This window comes from Porcisia hertigi, chromosome 28, assembly GCF_017918235.1.
Source record: "Porcisia hertigi strain C119 chromosome 28, whole genome shotgun sequence".
In the NCBI taxonomy this organism is placed as follows: Eukaryota; Euglenozoa; class Kinetoplastea; order Trypanosomatida; family Trypanosomatidae; genus Porcisia; species Porcisia hertigi.
The window spans coordinates 289,768-303,024 of record NC_090587.1 but is presented as its reverse complement, the minus strand read 5'-3'; the positions used below and the strand labels follow the sequence as shown (position 1 = coordinate 303,024).

Below are 13,257 nucleotides of genomic sequence, written 5' to 3'. Positions count from 1 at the left end.
ACTCCGTGTGTGCTGTAAAGGTGGACGCGGCGCTGTACGGCAAGTACGCTGCGCTCCTGGCTGACCACAGTGTTGGCCGTGTGCGGGCTTTCGCGATGGCACTAGTGCCGGTGGCGGTGCTGCTTGCGGTGCTGCTGACGGCTTGATTGTTTCCGGTGTCGCGCACCGCTCCAGGCGAACCCTCCCGCGTACGTGGAGGACGTGTGCACGACGAGATGTTGTGCCGCCCCGCGGAGACGCGTGGGCGTGGCAGTGCATCGACTAATAATGAAGAGTGTACTCTTTTATAACTGACACACCCCTCCCCCTTCCCCCCTTTCTTTCTTTGACAGTTTCGTTGTTGACAGGGCTGTGGCGCCGTGGGAGCGGGTGGTGGTGGTGGTGGGGGGTCGTCGCTGACGGCGTGCTACTCGCTGTGTGCGTGTGCTCTTCAGTGGGTGTGCGTGTGCGCGACCTGCGCTGCAATGGCCCCCCCCTCTCTCCTGCCTCTCTCTGTGTCCCTCCCTATTTCCTCCTCCTCCTTTTTTCTCTTTTACCTTCCCCCCTTTTCCAGCTGCCCCTTTATCCCTATCCCCTCTCTCCCTCCCATTTCCCCTCTCTTTGTTCCTATTCCCCGTGCCGCCATTGCGGTGTGCAGTTGACCGTCTTTTCATTACCCCCGCGTGTCTCTGAGATCGCCTGTTCATTTTATCACTATGGTTTCTTGACGAGTTGTTTGTGTGATTGTCGTACATGAAGTACGATGGGTGCTGTGTCGTCGCGAGTGGAGCGGCTCTCTCTCTCGTGCCTTCCTCTCTAGCTTCCTCGACTCTTTCTCCTCTGCGCAGAAGGAGAGTTGGGTATCCTGTGCGCTTGGACACGCTTGTGCACGCCACTGCCTTGCTGGAGGCACTGAGGGACTCGCCGCGGATGCGTGTGGGGCGATGCAGGCTCCACTCGGTCTCCTCCACCCCTGGCGCGGACTCGAGGGGATGCGGCGTGCCTAGGCAGCGACCCACCCGCGTCACTGAGCGCCAAGCCACACTGCCGTGGTGGCACGTGGTCTTGCAGGCTGATAGATGCGGCTACTGCAGGCACAGTCGGCGATACCGGATTATCGTGTGTGTGTGGCCTGCATGCGCGAACGATTCCCTAAGGGGTGTTTGCCGAGATTTTTTGCATCGTTGCCGCGGGACATTAAAAATGCCCACTTCAGCGACGGAGTGGTGCCATGCGTGTTGCAGTGCGTGAAGCCCCGTGTGCTGCCGCCCCGAGGCGTACTTCTACCGAGGAGAGGTGGTGAAGAATGCCTGGAACTGACATGTGGTCGTTTTTCCGAGAGACGCGCGTTCGACTCTCTACTTCACCTCTGCCACGTCTCGATCAACTATACGGAGTAGTACTCTGTATTCCAAAGTTTGTGTGGTGTGCTGAGCGAGCCCTGTGTGCCCAAATGAATTGGAGGAAAAGGAGGACAAGGGGGGGGGTCCACCGCGTGGTGGCTGTACACGTTTAGGTTCCAGCGGGCAAAAAACTAAATGCGAGGAGAAATGGATGTATTGGTGGTTTTGCCTGACGCAAACGAGGTGTTGCGGTGTGTGTGCGTGTCTGCTCGCGCTTGATCAATGTCCAGTGGTTTTACTTGGCGCGGGTAGAAGTCTTGGTTGGGAGGAGGCTACCTCTCTTTTCTCTTTTTTTGAAAGTGTGTATGTCGTTTTTTTTTTGGTTGGTCTGTAGTTTTTATTTCCCGTGTTTTATTCCGTGCGACGGCGGTTTTCGGCCCTTGGGTATACTCCTGTTTTGTTTTGTGTGTCTCAAGTCGTGTGGATATAGCTTGCGAGGTTTTCAACACAGGCTTGATCAAAGCGGAGGGGAGGGGGGGGAGGGAGGGAGGGAGGGAAGTGTCTTCGGAGACTGTTCATGAATAGGGGCTTGATTAGTGCCACTGAGAAGTGTGCTAGGTGTGAAAAAGAGTGACCATCAGGGGGGATTCTCTGCTTTTTGAACGTCTAGCCGCCATCCTGCGCTTTCTGGGCGAGGATGCGACCACCACATGCGGTCTTTTCTGGCGGCTGGCTCCGTGACTCGCTCAATCAGGGTCGGTATAGACTAGGATTCTCTTGAGTGGTGGTATTTTTTGATTATGATGAGGACGTTCTGAGAAGCCGTGCGTGATGAGTGACTTCACTGCAACTTTTCCCCGTAATAATAGCGATACGTTGTGTGCATATGTATATATTGATGCCCTAAACGTCATCCCCCTGGTCGCAGCGCCGTTATATTCGATTGCATATATACATATATTAATTACTATTCATATACCGTCTAGTAACGAATTCTCCCTTTTTCTTTCTCGGGGCGCGATAAATATAGTCATGGCAACCCACGCTGCACATATCTCATAGGCGGCCATTGGGGATGGGGGCGGGGGGAGAGAGCGCGCGCCTCACCTGTGTGCGATTTCGTACGGACACAGAAAAATATAAGCGGCGAAATGTCAACACCGGCAACCGGAACGGAGATCAGCAAATGCGTCTGCCTCACACATCCCCCCCCCCCCCCACGTGCATCTCCCCACAGCCATTTTGGCGTAAGTGTTGTACTATACGTATTATTGTTCGATTCTCCCGGAGGGGGCGGTCAATTGCTTCAGGACACAACTTTGCTTTCTGGCTTGAAGCCCTTTGTGTTACTTTGTTGACGATGGCTTGAGGAAGAAGAAAAAAAAGCGATATAAATCGTGACCATAGCATCCTTTGCTGAAAAAAAAAGAAGCAACGAACAACCAACGTCATGCAGACAGACTCACAATATCTAGCAGATGTGCCTCGCACAGACGACCCTTCCCCCCTCCCCCCTCCCCCCCCTTCCACCTTCCCTCCCACTCCATCCTCATATAGAGACTTCACACCACTATTCTAGAAGTATAATATCACGAGGAAGACGGGGGGGGGGGGGGAGGAGGGTAGTGATGACAAGAGTCGCGCAATGAAATTTCCAGCTGCGTCACCCCTGCGGATGCGCACAAACGCCGCTGCTCTAGACGTCTCTCTACAACCCGTATATCTGCCTCCGCTTCTGGTCTCAGGAATTCTAGACTTGTAACGTTGCCGGTGAGAGGTCACTCCTGTTGCTGACAAAATAGCTCCCAATTACACACGCATACATAAATGCATGTACATATATGCGTACGTATACACACGCACACACTTATTTCGCTCTTACATTGATACAACTCATAGATATACCTCTACAAAAAAAAAACGCTACACTGCGGGGATGATCTTCGGAAGCAACCACCCTCACCATATCTCTATCGCTCTTGCCACTGTTGCAGAAAAAGGGATAAGCAGATAGTTTAGCGCCCTCCTTTTTATTCCATCACTCTCCTGCTGCTTCATGAGTATTCTTTTTTTTTATCGGACTAAAACACGTATCGATTCGCGTGTGATTAGTGTAGAATTTCTAACCGACGCTCTGCCGTAAGCTGAGGCTCATACAAGTGCCTGGTGCGCTACTCTTTTTTTTTGTTTCACTCACTCGTGTACAACCCAACTCTCAAAACTCTGCCCACAGAAGCAGTGATAAAACTTGAGTGTGCCACATTAGTGTGTTGGTCGGTACGAGCACACTGCCATCTTATACTGGGGATATTTTCGTTCTCCTCCACTCTGCGGCTGATCTCCGCCCCTACATCTCTCCACCGAATTTTCCCCCTTTTTTGTCTACTACGATTTCCGCGACGACCACCACCGATACCACATCGGAGTAGTGCGTCTCCCCCCCCCCCCTCCTCCTCCCTCTAGTTCAAGATCTGCACCGCCATATTTTACTTGGCTCCCTGTTTCTCTGTAGCTCACCGCACAGTTGACCGCTGTATTCCCCCCCTCCCCCGGCTTTCACTTCAATATGCAAACCCGTTCCAAGGCCAAGACACGCCGCGGCCGTCCATCAGCGCAGCCCGCCGTGGAGGTGGAGGTGGAAGAAAGTCAGCCGCAGTGTGACCTCCACAATGAAGAGCAGGCACATGAGCAGCAGCAGCAGCAAAGCACTGAGATGGCGGAGCCGAACGCCAGCGGTTTTCGTGTGATCCAAATTTTGGAGAACTACGGGGTAGCCAGCTCGGACATCAAGAAGCTCATGGAGTACGGCTTTTACACTGTGGAGTCGGTGGCATACGCCCCAAAAAAGGCAGTATTGGCAGTGAAGGGAATCAGCGAGAATAAGGCTGAGAAGATTATGGCAGAGTGTGCAAAACTTGTTCCAATGGGTTTCACTTCGGCGGTTGCATACCACGAGGCGCGCAAGGAGATTATTATGGTCACCACCGGTAGCCGGGAGGTGGACAAGCTGCTTGGCGGCGGCGTTGAAACAGGGAGTATCACGGAGCTCTTCGGAGAGTTTCGTACTGGTAAGACTCAGCTCTGTCACACGCTGTGCGTGACGTGCCAGCTGCCGATTTCGCAGGGCGGCGCGGAGGGCATGGCGCTGTACATCGACACTGAGGGGACTTTTCGCCCTGAGCGTCTTGTCGCAGTGGCGGAGCGGTACAAGTTGGACCCGGATGATGTACTCGCGAACGTTGCTTGTGCACGTGCCTTCAACACGGATCACCAGCAGCAGCTTCTGCTCCAGGCATCCGCGATGATGGCTGAAAACCGCTTTGCACTCATCATTGTGGACTCGGCCACTGCCCTGTACCGTACAGACTACAGCGGCCGCAACGAGCTCGCGGCTCGGCAGATGCACCTCGGCAAGTTCTTGCGCTCGCTCCACAATCTCGCTGAGGAGTACGGAGTGGCAGTCGTTGTCACGAATCAAGTAGTGGCTAACGTGGATGGATCAGCTCAGATGTTCCAGGCAGACGCCAAGAAGCCAATTGGGGGTCACATCATGGCCCATGCCTCGACGACGCGGCTTAGCCTGCGCAAGGGCCGCGGTGAGCAACGCATCATTAAGGTCTATGACTCACCTTGTCTAGCTGAGGCCGAAGCTATCTTCGGCATCTACGATGATGGGGTTGGCGACGCTCGAGATTGAGAAGGGATAAAACTAAAAAGATGCAGGGACTTCATCGACGCATGCAACCTCAGGATTCCCTTTGGATAAGAAGCCTTGGAAAAAAAAAATGGCAGGTGATTGTATCAGGCAGGTGTAGCGACACGTCTTCTACTACACGGGCTTTTCGTTCATACGTTCAAATCGCCGGATGTCCCGCGATGCAATCAGAGTTGTTCAGATGAGTGGACGCGTGTTTTGACCCTGAGGGGTAATGGTGGTCTGTCTTCGTGTGTGTGTATGTGCATGCGTGCACATTCGCCTTTCGCTCACTGTCGCGTGTCGACTGTTGACGTTCTTCTGCTTTTTTTCGCTGTTTTTGCCCCACCTTGTCTGTACACACCTCCGTTTTTTTTTCCCCTTTTAGATTCCCCCCCCCCTCAGGGGTGTACCCCCCCCTTTTTGTTTTTTCATTATGCAAGCTGTTTTCGATTCAATCCGTGGTCCCCTTTTTTTCTCCCACTGGATGAATTCTCATCTTCATATGTTGGGTGCACCGGCTAACATTTTGTGCTACCTGGGGCTAAACTGTGTGTCAAGTAGTGTTGCTGCCTTCCCACGTCTTGTATTTTTCGATTCTACTGCTCCGCTGACCTGATCGTCGGGAGTGTCGCCCGGCGCAATCACGGGTGACGTCAGCAACGTTGCAGAGAGACACACACACATTTTCATGCTGGTGGTCGCCGCATGTGTCTGTAGAAATTGCTACAGGAAACACCACCGCGCAGAATCTCCCGGAGCTGAGCAGTGAAAGGTGGCGGTGGCTGAAGAGCTCCGCCCAAGAGGCAGAACTGGCGACTCATCAACTAAGAAGACAAAAGAAAAGAGGGGGAAACACGCGCATACTCGTGAAGTGATAAGCGGGTTCAGCTAGGCGAAGCCCGAAATCTCAAACGTTATCTGTGGATGCTGAGAACTGCGCGGTCTTGCTCTCCAATTTCAATGAGCCCACCCGTTATTGTCGCTTCAGGTCCCCTTTTTTTACGTTTACCCCTCCTGCCTTTGTTGCGTTCGTCTTTAATTTTTTTCTGCGACCTCGTCACCGTGGCTCGCCGTGGAGGAGATTCCTTGCAAAGAGTTAAATATGTGTTTTTTTTTTTGCTTCATCTCTTCTTCATTCATTGTTGTCGTCTTTTCGCTCTCTTTTGTGTGTGTGGCGACGTTTTTTTTTTCTAAAGGGCAAAGGGGGCGTCAAGGGACATCAACAAAGAGCGCCCGGAGCGATACGGACATCGAGGTTGAAACATATGCGCGCGCGCGCGTGCGTGCGTGTGTGTGTGTGTGTCTGTTGACAGACGAGAGCTGCGTGCAGCTCGCCTTGCTACCATTACCGTGTTCGAACTTTGGTTGCTCTGCTCTTACTTCTTAATGACCCGCCTGACCCAATGCGTTCACGACGTGTTTTACGGTGAAAATTCTCCACACACGTTCTTTGCCGACTGGCGCATCAGGGAAGTACCGTTCCAGTGTGTTTGTCGATGTCAGGAGCGTCCCTACTCCTTCCCCTTCTACTTGACCACCGCTAACATACCCATCACCTACCTCTTTGCTGGGCTTCACGGGCTTCCCGCACCCACCCTTACGTCACTTCCATATCCTCTTTTCCCTTCCATGGGATCCAACACCAACGTTCACTCAACTATATTTGTCCCCACAAATGCACAGGAATAGCCAGACAAGAAAGACTTCATCGCGCTTTTCTCTCCGTCAAGCTTCCTTTTTTTTTTCCACCACGCGAAGATGACCACCAAGCGCCGCAACCACGGACGTTCGAAGCCCCCGCACAGCCGCGGTCGTGTCAAGCCGGTGCACTGCTTCAACTGCGGTCGTCTGACCCCAAAGGACAAGGCTGTCGGCCGCTTCGTGGTGCGCCGCATGCTGGATGCCGCCTCTGCTCGCGATGTGGCGGAGGCGTCCCCGGTGTACGGGGCGAAGTTCCCGATGCCGAAGTTGTACATGAAGCAGCGCTTCTGCATCGCGTGCGCCATCCACAGCCGCACTGTGCGTGCTCGCCCTGTCGTAGAGCGCAAGACGCGCTACACGGTGAAGGTGCCGTTCCGCCCGGCTGGGAAGAAGTAAAAAGTTTCACTGAGGTTGACGTAGAAAAAGAAGAATGAAATGTGCGCAGTCGCCCACCCCACCCCCCCTGTCTGAAGACGTAGTTTTTTGCCCAATGAGCGTCTCATTGCAACGGGGATTTGGGGGGAGGGGGGGGGGCTGGCTGTAGAAGGGGATGATGAGGAACTCTACTATTTAGTGATGTGTTTGACAATGGTGTTTTTTTCCATGTCACTCACCTCTTCTGCACCACCTTACGCCCCATTGCGTTCTGCGCTTTCCCCCCCTTCTTTTTGTACTTTTTTTTTCTCAACTGCCGTTGTTTTTCTCGACTGTGTTATTTCCACTTGTGGAAAACAAAGTTTTTTTTATTTTTATTTTTTCTTGTTTGTTTCACGTGTGACGGATTTTCTCTCCTCTTTCTTTCGTCTCCTTCTCTTGCCCCTCGACCCACCCCACCCCACCCATCGCCTTCTATCCTCCTCCTCCTCCACTTCCGACCCATGGGAAAAGAAAGAGGAGGGAAAATAGTGAACACGTAGACAACCAGACTCGGTATTCAAAGAAAAAAAAGAAAATCAAACATCTCCCTCTTCTTTCCCCCACACCCCATCATCTAGCATTGGGGGCACGAAATCAGCAATGGCAGCGGAATCTTATTTGCCGAATTTATTTTGGTACCAGTGCGCTACCCCGCAATGATTCTGTTGTCTTGCTCGTACCGTCGATGATATCGCTGCTAGAGTTTGCGCGCGTGTTTTTGACGTTGTGGACGGGGCTGGCTCTGTCAGAGTGGCTATCGCGTTTTATGGATTCCCGTTGAAGTCAGAACCTCGAACGCGCAGGCGGGTTGTGCTGATTTTCATTCACAGATGTTCTTGGGGAGCCCTTCCTCTCTCTTTCTCTCACCGCTATTTTCTTCCCATCAATCGTGTTTATCCGTTTTTTTCTATCCGCACCCTCGTCACGCCTCGGTCAAAAGATTGGAGAGTTGGTACCCCTTGTGGGCACCTCGTCTTCGGCGGACAGGTGTAGCAGCTGCACCGAGATCAACAGCGAATAGAGGAGCGAAGTACTTCGAGCATACGCACACACAAGCGCAGGGGTATTTTTAGGTGCATCTGAAACACAGTCTCGATCCCAATCTCTGCAATACACACTCTCGCACACACACACACACACACACACACAGGGGGAGGGGGAGGGAGGGACATACATTTCTTGTAAATCCAGAGCCAAACACATACTGTACATACAATTGTGCAATAGATCTCCGTCCTTTTTTTTTGCCTGTGTGTGTGTGTGGAGAAAAACAAAAAGGCACTTGTGAAACGATACGATCGACGACACTCATTTGCCCTCTTCAGCACGGGTACACTTGAGTGATGACGAGCATAGAGAAATTGCAGCTTTGTGGGGTGCGCAGTTTCGATCCGAACCCGGCGAATCAGCAGTTTATACAGTTCCAAAAGCCATTGACAGTTATTCTGGGGAAAAATGGCGCCGGCAAAACCACGATAATCGAAGCACTTCTGAACGCGTGCACAGGAGCCATGCCACCTGGAAGTGGGACTGATAAGGTTTCCTTCGTGTACGACCCGAAGGTGGTCGGCGAGACCGAGGTCAAAGCACAAATCAGGCTGATCTTTACTGGAAAGGGTGGTAAGCTGATGCAGGTCATCCGCTCCTTCCAGGTCACCCGCAATGCACACCGCGTCACTTTTGCAACTCTCGACAACACCGTCGCATTCCAGGACTCGAAAACAGGCGAGGTTATCTCGAGCACGTACCGCGCCAGCGATGTCGACCGTGTCGTTCCGGAGATGCTCGGCGTGTCAGCAGCAGTACTGGAGCACGTTATTTTTTGCCACCAGGAGGAGTGTAACTGGCCACTGGGGTCGCCAAAGGATGTAAAACGGATATTCGACGACATCTTCGCTGCCACACGGTATGTCCTCGCGCTGGATCGACTGCGCGACAATAGTAAGGAGTTCCGCCGCCAGCTTAAAGAACATGAGGCGAGTCTGATGGCGCTTCGAGAGCACCGCGAGCAAGCAAGACTGCTTGAGCAGCAGATTGCACAGAAAGAAAGTGTCATCAAGGCCATTGAGAGCCGCAGCACCGGCATCGAGCCAGAGCTGCGGGACCTGCGCCAGGCACGCGAGGAGCTGCGCACCTTTGAGGAGCAGATCGAGGCACTGCAGCGTGAGGTGGCTGTCGCGAACGGGCGCCTTGAGGAGCGCCGCGAAGCCATGCAACGGATGGGGGTGCCGCCCACGAGTCAGACGTTAGAGGAGCTACTAGAGACGCGGAACAGCTTCGTGAGTAAAATGCAGCAGCTGGAAGAGAAGTTGGCGCAGGACACCGAACGCCGCGAGGCCGCCGCCGCGCGGAAACGGACTCACGAGGAGGAGATGTACAAGTGCCTGTCGAATGTGCAACTTTTGGAGAGGGACGCCGAGATGCACCGACGGAATCTAGCACAGCTTCGTGGCCTTATCCAAAACCTGTCGAACGATTGCGTCCTAAGCGATGACAGCATTGATGAGTGCACTCTGCAGAATGTGCTACAAAAGGCCGAGGTGGTCGTGGAGGCGGCACGTGAGTGTTTCTGCAGTGCTACCGAGGGCGTTAGGCATGAAATTCGAGAAGCCGAGGAGGCTGTGCAGGCCAACGCGCGGACACTGGACAGGTGCAACAAAGAGATTGAGATGCGCGAACACGCGTTAGAAACTTCACGCCGCCGCATCCGGGAATACGCCACTGCTATCCTGGCCCTTGGCGGGGATGGGTGCCGCACCCAGCTCCATCAGATTCAACTGGAAGTCGAGGAGCTGCGAGAGCGCGCAGCTGCCGCTGAAGAGCTGCGGAAAAAGGGAAGCGTGGAGGAGCGCAGTCAACGCATCCTCGCGGAACTAGAGGTTCAACACCATACCGTAGCCCAGCTGCGTGAGGAGATGATGAGGCAGAAGCTACTGGAGCGCAAGCAACAGGACTTGCTGCTGTTGCGGCAACAGATCGATGAGTCCAGCGCGTCTGTAGCATCGGCGGTGCAGCGAGATGTACTTCCGTGCCTGCCAGGGGTGGGTGTAGAAATCCCCCCGGGGCTGAACAATGAGTTCTCGTCCCTGCAGTCTCTAACGTATTTGCGCACCCAAGTCACTCAGACGCAAGAGCTGAAGCTGAAGGAATCCCGCGCTTTGCAGACCCAACTTCAAGACCTAGAAAAGACGTATGCAATACAGGAACAAAGGCTGTCCTACTACACGAATGAGTTGGAGCACTGTCGTAGCAATGTGTCTGCTGGTACGAGGCAGTGCGCCGATCTTGTCCCTGACGTGGACACCTACGAAGAAGTGCTCCTGCACGCCAAAGATGCCGCCGAGGTGGCCGCGCAGAACCGCCACGCGATGGAGGCCCACGCAACATGTTTCCGCGATTTCTTGAGGGTTGCCGAAGAAAAGAAAATGTGTGCTGTCTGTGAACGCCATTTTGACGACCCCGGCGCTCTTGAGATCTTTCTCACACGAAACGCAGAAAAGCAGCGCACCAGTCCGGAGGCGTTGATGGCTGTGCAGCTGGCCGTCACCACCACCCAGAACGCGTATCAGAGTCTTGAAAAGTTACAGTGTGTCGTGGCGACGGTGCGGCAGAATAAGCACCGCATTCCTGTTCTGGAGGCAGACATAGAGGCTCTTCAAGACAAAATGAAGAAGAACCGTGCAGAGCACTGCGAGGTGTCCGAGGCGCGCGATGCTGTCCAACAGGCTCTACATAACCTGGGCACCGTGTGCCAGCATCTGTGTATGGTGTGCGCGATGGCAGAAAAGACAGCCACGCTGAGTGATACTCTGGCGAGAAAGGAAAAAGATGCTCAAGCAGCCGATACGGAAGACCGAGGAGAAATGCAACAAAAACGGGGGGACTTCGATGGCGCGACTACGAGGGCAGAGTCGCAGCAGCGGTCGTTCGATGAGCTATCCGAGGCCTACGCCGCTGCAACGGAGAAGCTGCACCATCTCAATAAGCAGTTCACTGAGGCCCAGCGGGTGGAGCGTGGTCAGGACGAGAATGCCGCAGAGCGAAACCTCCAGGAGCGCAAAACGGCCCTGTTTCAGGCGGAGGCCACGGTGAAAAAGCTGGAGGAGCTCGAACTCGCCGCTCGCGAACAGCAGGAGGAAGTCGCTGAGCACTGCGGGCGAGTGCAGGAGCTAAGGTGTCAAGCAGCAGAGGCCCAGGTCACCGTAGAGTCCTATAAGCAGCGCATCCTACAGCTCCGCAACGAGCTTCAAGAAGTCGAGGTTTCCAAACGCCGTGCCGTAGATGTGGCGGAACAGCAGGCTCGTCAACTGCAGCTCTCTCTGTCTCCTGTCCTCAGCTACGTGCAGAATGGCTGCGCTAAGCGGCTAGAGGAGCTGCGGAGGCATCTACGCGAAACGGATAGCGTCTACAAAGCCGCTGCCAAAGAAGAAGAAGAGCTCGCCACTGCCATCAAGGAGGCCGAGAGGACCCTGAGTGATCAACACCGTCACTCTGCTGACCTAGACCGGCACATTGAAATCCTGCAACAGGCCGCATCCATTGTGGCAAACGAGACGGACCTGGCAGAAAAGGAGCGCACGCTTGCCTCCCTGAAGTCCAGCCGTCTCCACGGTGTGGAGCAGCTACTTGGGGAGGAGGCGAAGCTCGCCAGTTTGTCCACACTGCGCGAGATGATAACTGCCAAGATGACGTCTCTAGAAAAGATACGTGCACAACAGGACGGCAACATGGAGGCGATGCTGCTTGATGTGAATCAGCTGAAGCGGCAGTTGCGCGGCGACAAGTACCACAACATTGAGAAGCGCTACCGGTCCACTTTTCTAAAAGTGCAGACGACGGAGATATCGATCCAGGACATCGAGAAGTACTACGGTGCCCTGGAAAAGGCAGTGCAATCGTATCACCAGGAGAAAATTGCGCAAATCAACCAAATTATCGCGGAGCTGTGGCGCCAGACATACCGCGGCAGCGATATCGACACGGTTGAGATTCGTTCCGAGACCGAGGGCACTACAACTACGGCTGCGCGGCGCAGCTACAACTACCGCGTTGTCATGAAGCGTGGTAACAATGAGATGGACATGCGTGGTCGCTGCAGCGCTGGGCAGAAGGTGTTGGCATCCATCATTATTCGGCTTGCGCTGAGTGAAGCCTTCTGCTGCGACTGTGGAATTCTTGCACTTGATGAGCCGACCACAAATCTCGACGACGACAACGCGCGCAGTCTGGCAGATGCGCTGCGCACGCTCATACAGGTGCGGAGGGCAGTGAAGCACTTCCAACTTGTCGTCATCACGCACGACGAGCAGTTTGTGCGGGCACTGGGAGGACAGTCACTGGAGAGATTCTACTATGTCCACAAGGATCGCGAGGGCTCCTTCTCGGTGATTGACGAGCGCACATTTGATCAGCTCTTTGCGTGAGACGGGAGAGAGGAGTAGTCGTGCGCACTGTGAGGCCGTCATCGCTGACGTATACATCTATACGTCTACGAACATATACATATATATATATATATGTATATGTGTGTGTGTGTATGTGTGATTGTGCCTTCTTGGTGCTGCGGCCGTGGGTGAGCGACGGCATTTCGGCTCCGTTCTTTTCCGTTCTTAAACATGAGGTGACGGACATGAGGTCTTTTCTCCTCCCTCCCTCCTTCTCACCCTCCCACCGCACTTTCTCCTCGCGGGGGCTCAGTGGGTGAGACTTCGATTCGCGGGTTTTCTCTTTCAGCGTGCCTCACATCAACAGGGGCTCAATCAGGGCGTCGCTGGTAAAGTAAAAGGTATCTAGTATCGTGGGTGAAAGTGAAGACGCATTCGAGGCCTCGTCGCTTCTTTTTGTAATGCTTGACAAAGAGCGCACTTCCTCTGCACCTGCGAGGAATTCCCATGCCGCTTTTTTTTTTCGGTGGCGCCCATTTAGCCTCCTGTACGGAGGTTGCGGCCCTTTTCCCTTCTCAAAAAAAAAGTCTCTTCCCTTTGGTGTGCTGCTTTCCTCTCGGTGGTTGAGCTTTTTTTTTGTTGTGTTCATAATGGACACCGCTTCCCTTTTCATGACCCTGTCGTGCAAGTGTACAATAGAAGGAAAGAGAGGCGATACCTGGTGCCTGTGTCCCCC

General features: G+C 53.8%; 3 protein-coding genes across 3 annotated transcripts; all 3 read left to right on the top strand.

Annotated features, from left to right (window-relative positions):
- Positions 1-3,888: 3,888 nt before the first annotated feature.
- Positions 3,889-5,019, top strand: JKF63_03472 (uncharacterized protein; the record flags this gene model as incomplete). Its single annotated transcript, XM_067899475.1, has 1 exon — positions 3,889-5,019. One exon carries the CDS (start codon positions 3,889-3,891, stop codon positions 5,017-5,019), a length of 1,131 nt encoding a protein of 376 aa, XP_067755714.1.
- A 1,758-nt stretch (positions 5,020-6,777) lies between these two features.
- JKF63_03471 (uncharacterized protein) lies at positions 6,778-7,116 on the top strand (the record flags this gene model as incomplete). Its single annotated transcript, XM_067899474.1, has 1 exon — positions 6,778-7,116. One exon carries the CDS (start codon positions 6,778-6,780, stop codon positions 7,114-7,116), a length of 339 nt encoding a protein of 112 aa, XP_067755713.1.
- A 1,364-nt stretch (positions 7,117-8,480) lies between these two features.
- Positions 8,481-12,560, top strand: JKF63_03470 (uncharacterized protein; the record flags this gene model as incomplete). The annotated part of the gene is made up of 1 exon (XM_067899473.1): positions 8,481-12,560. One exon carries the CDS (start codon positions 8,481-8,483, stop codon positions 12,558-12,560), a length of 4,080 nt encoding a protein of 1,359 aa, XP_067755712.1.
- Positions 12,561-13,257: the final 697 nt, after the last annotated feature.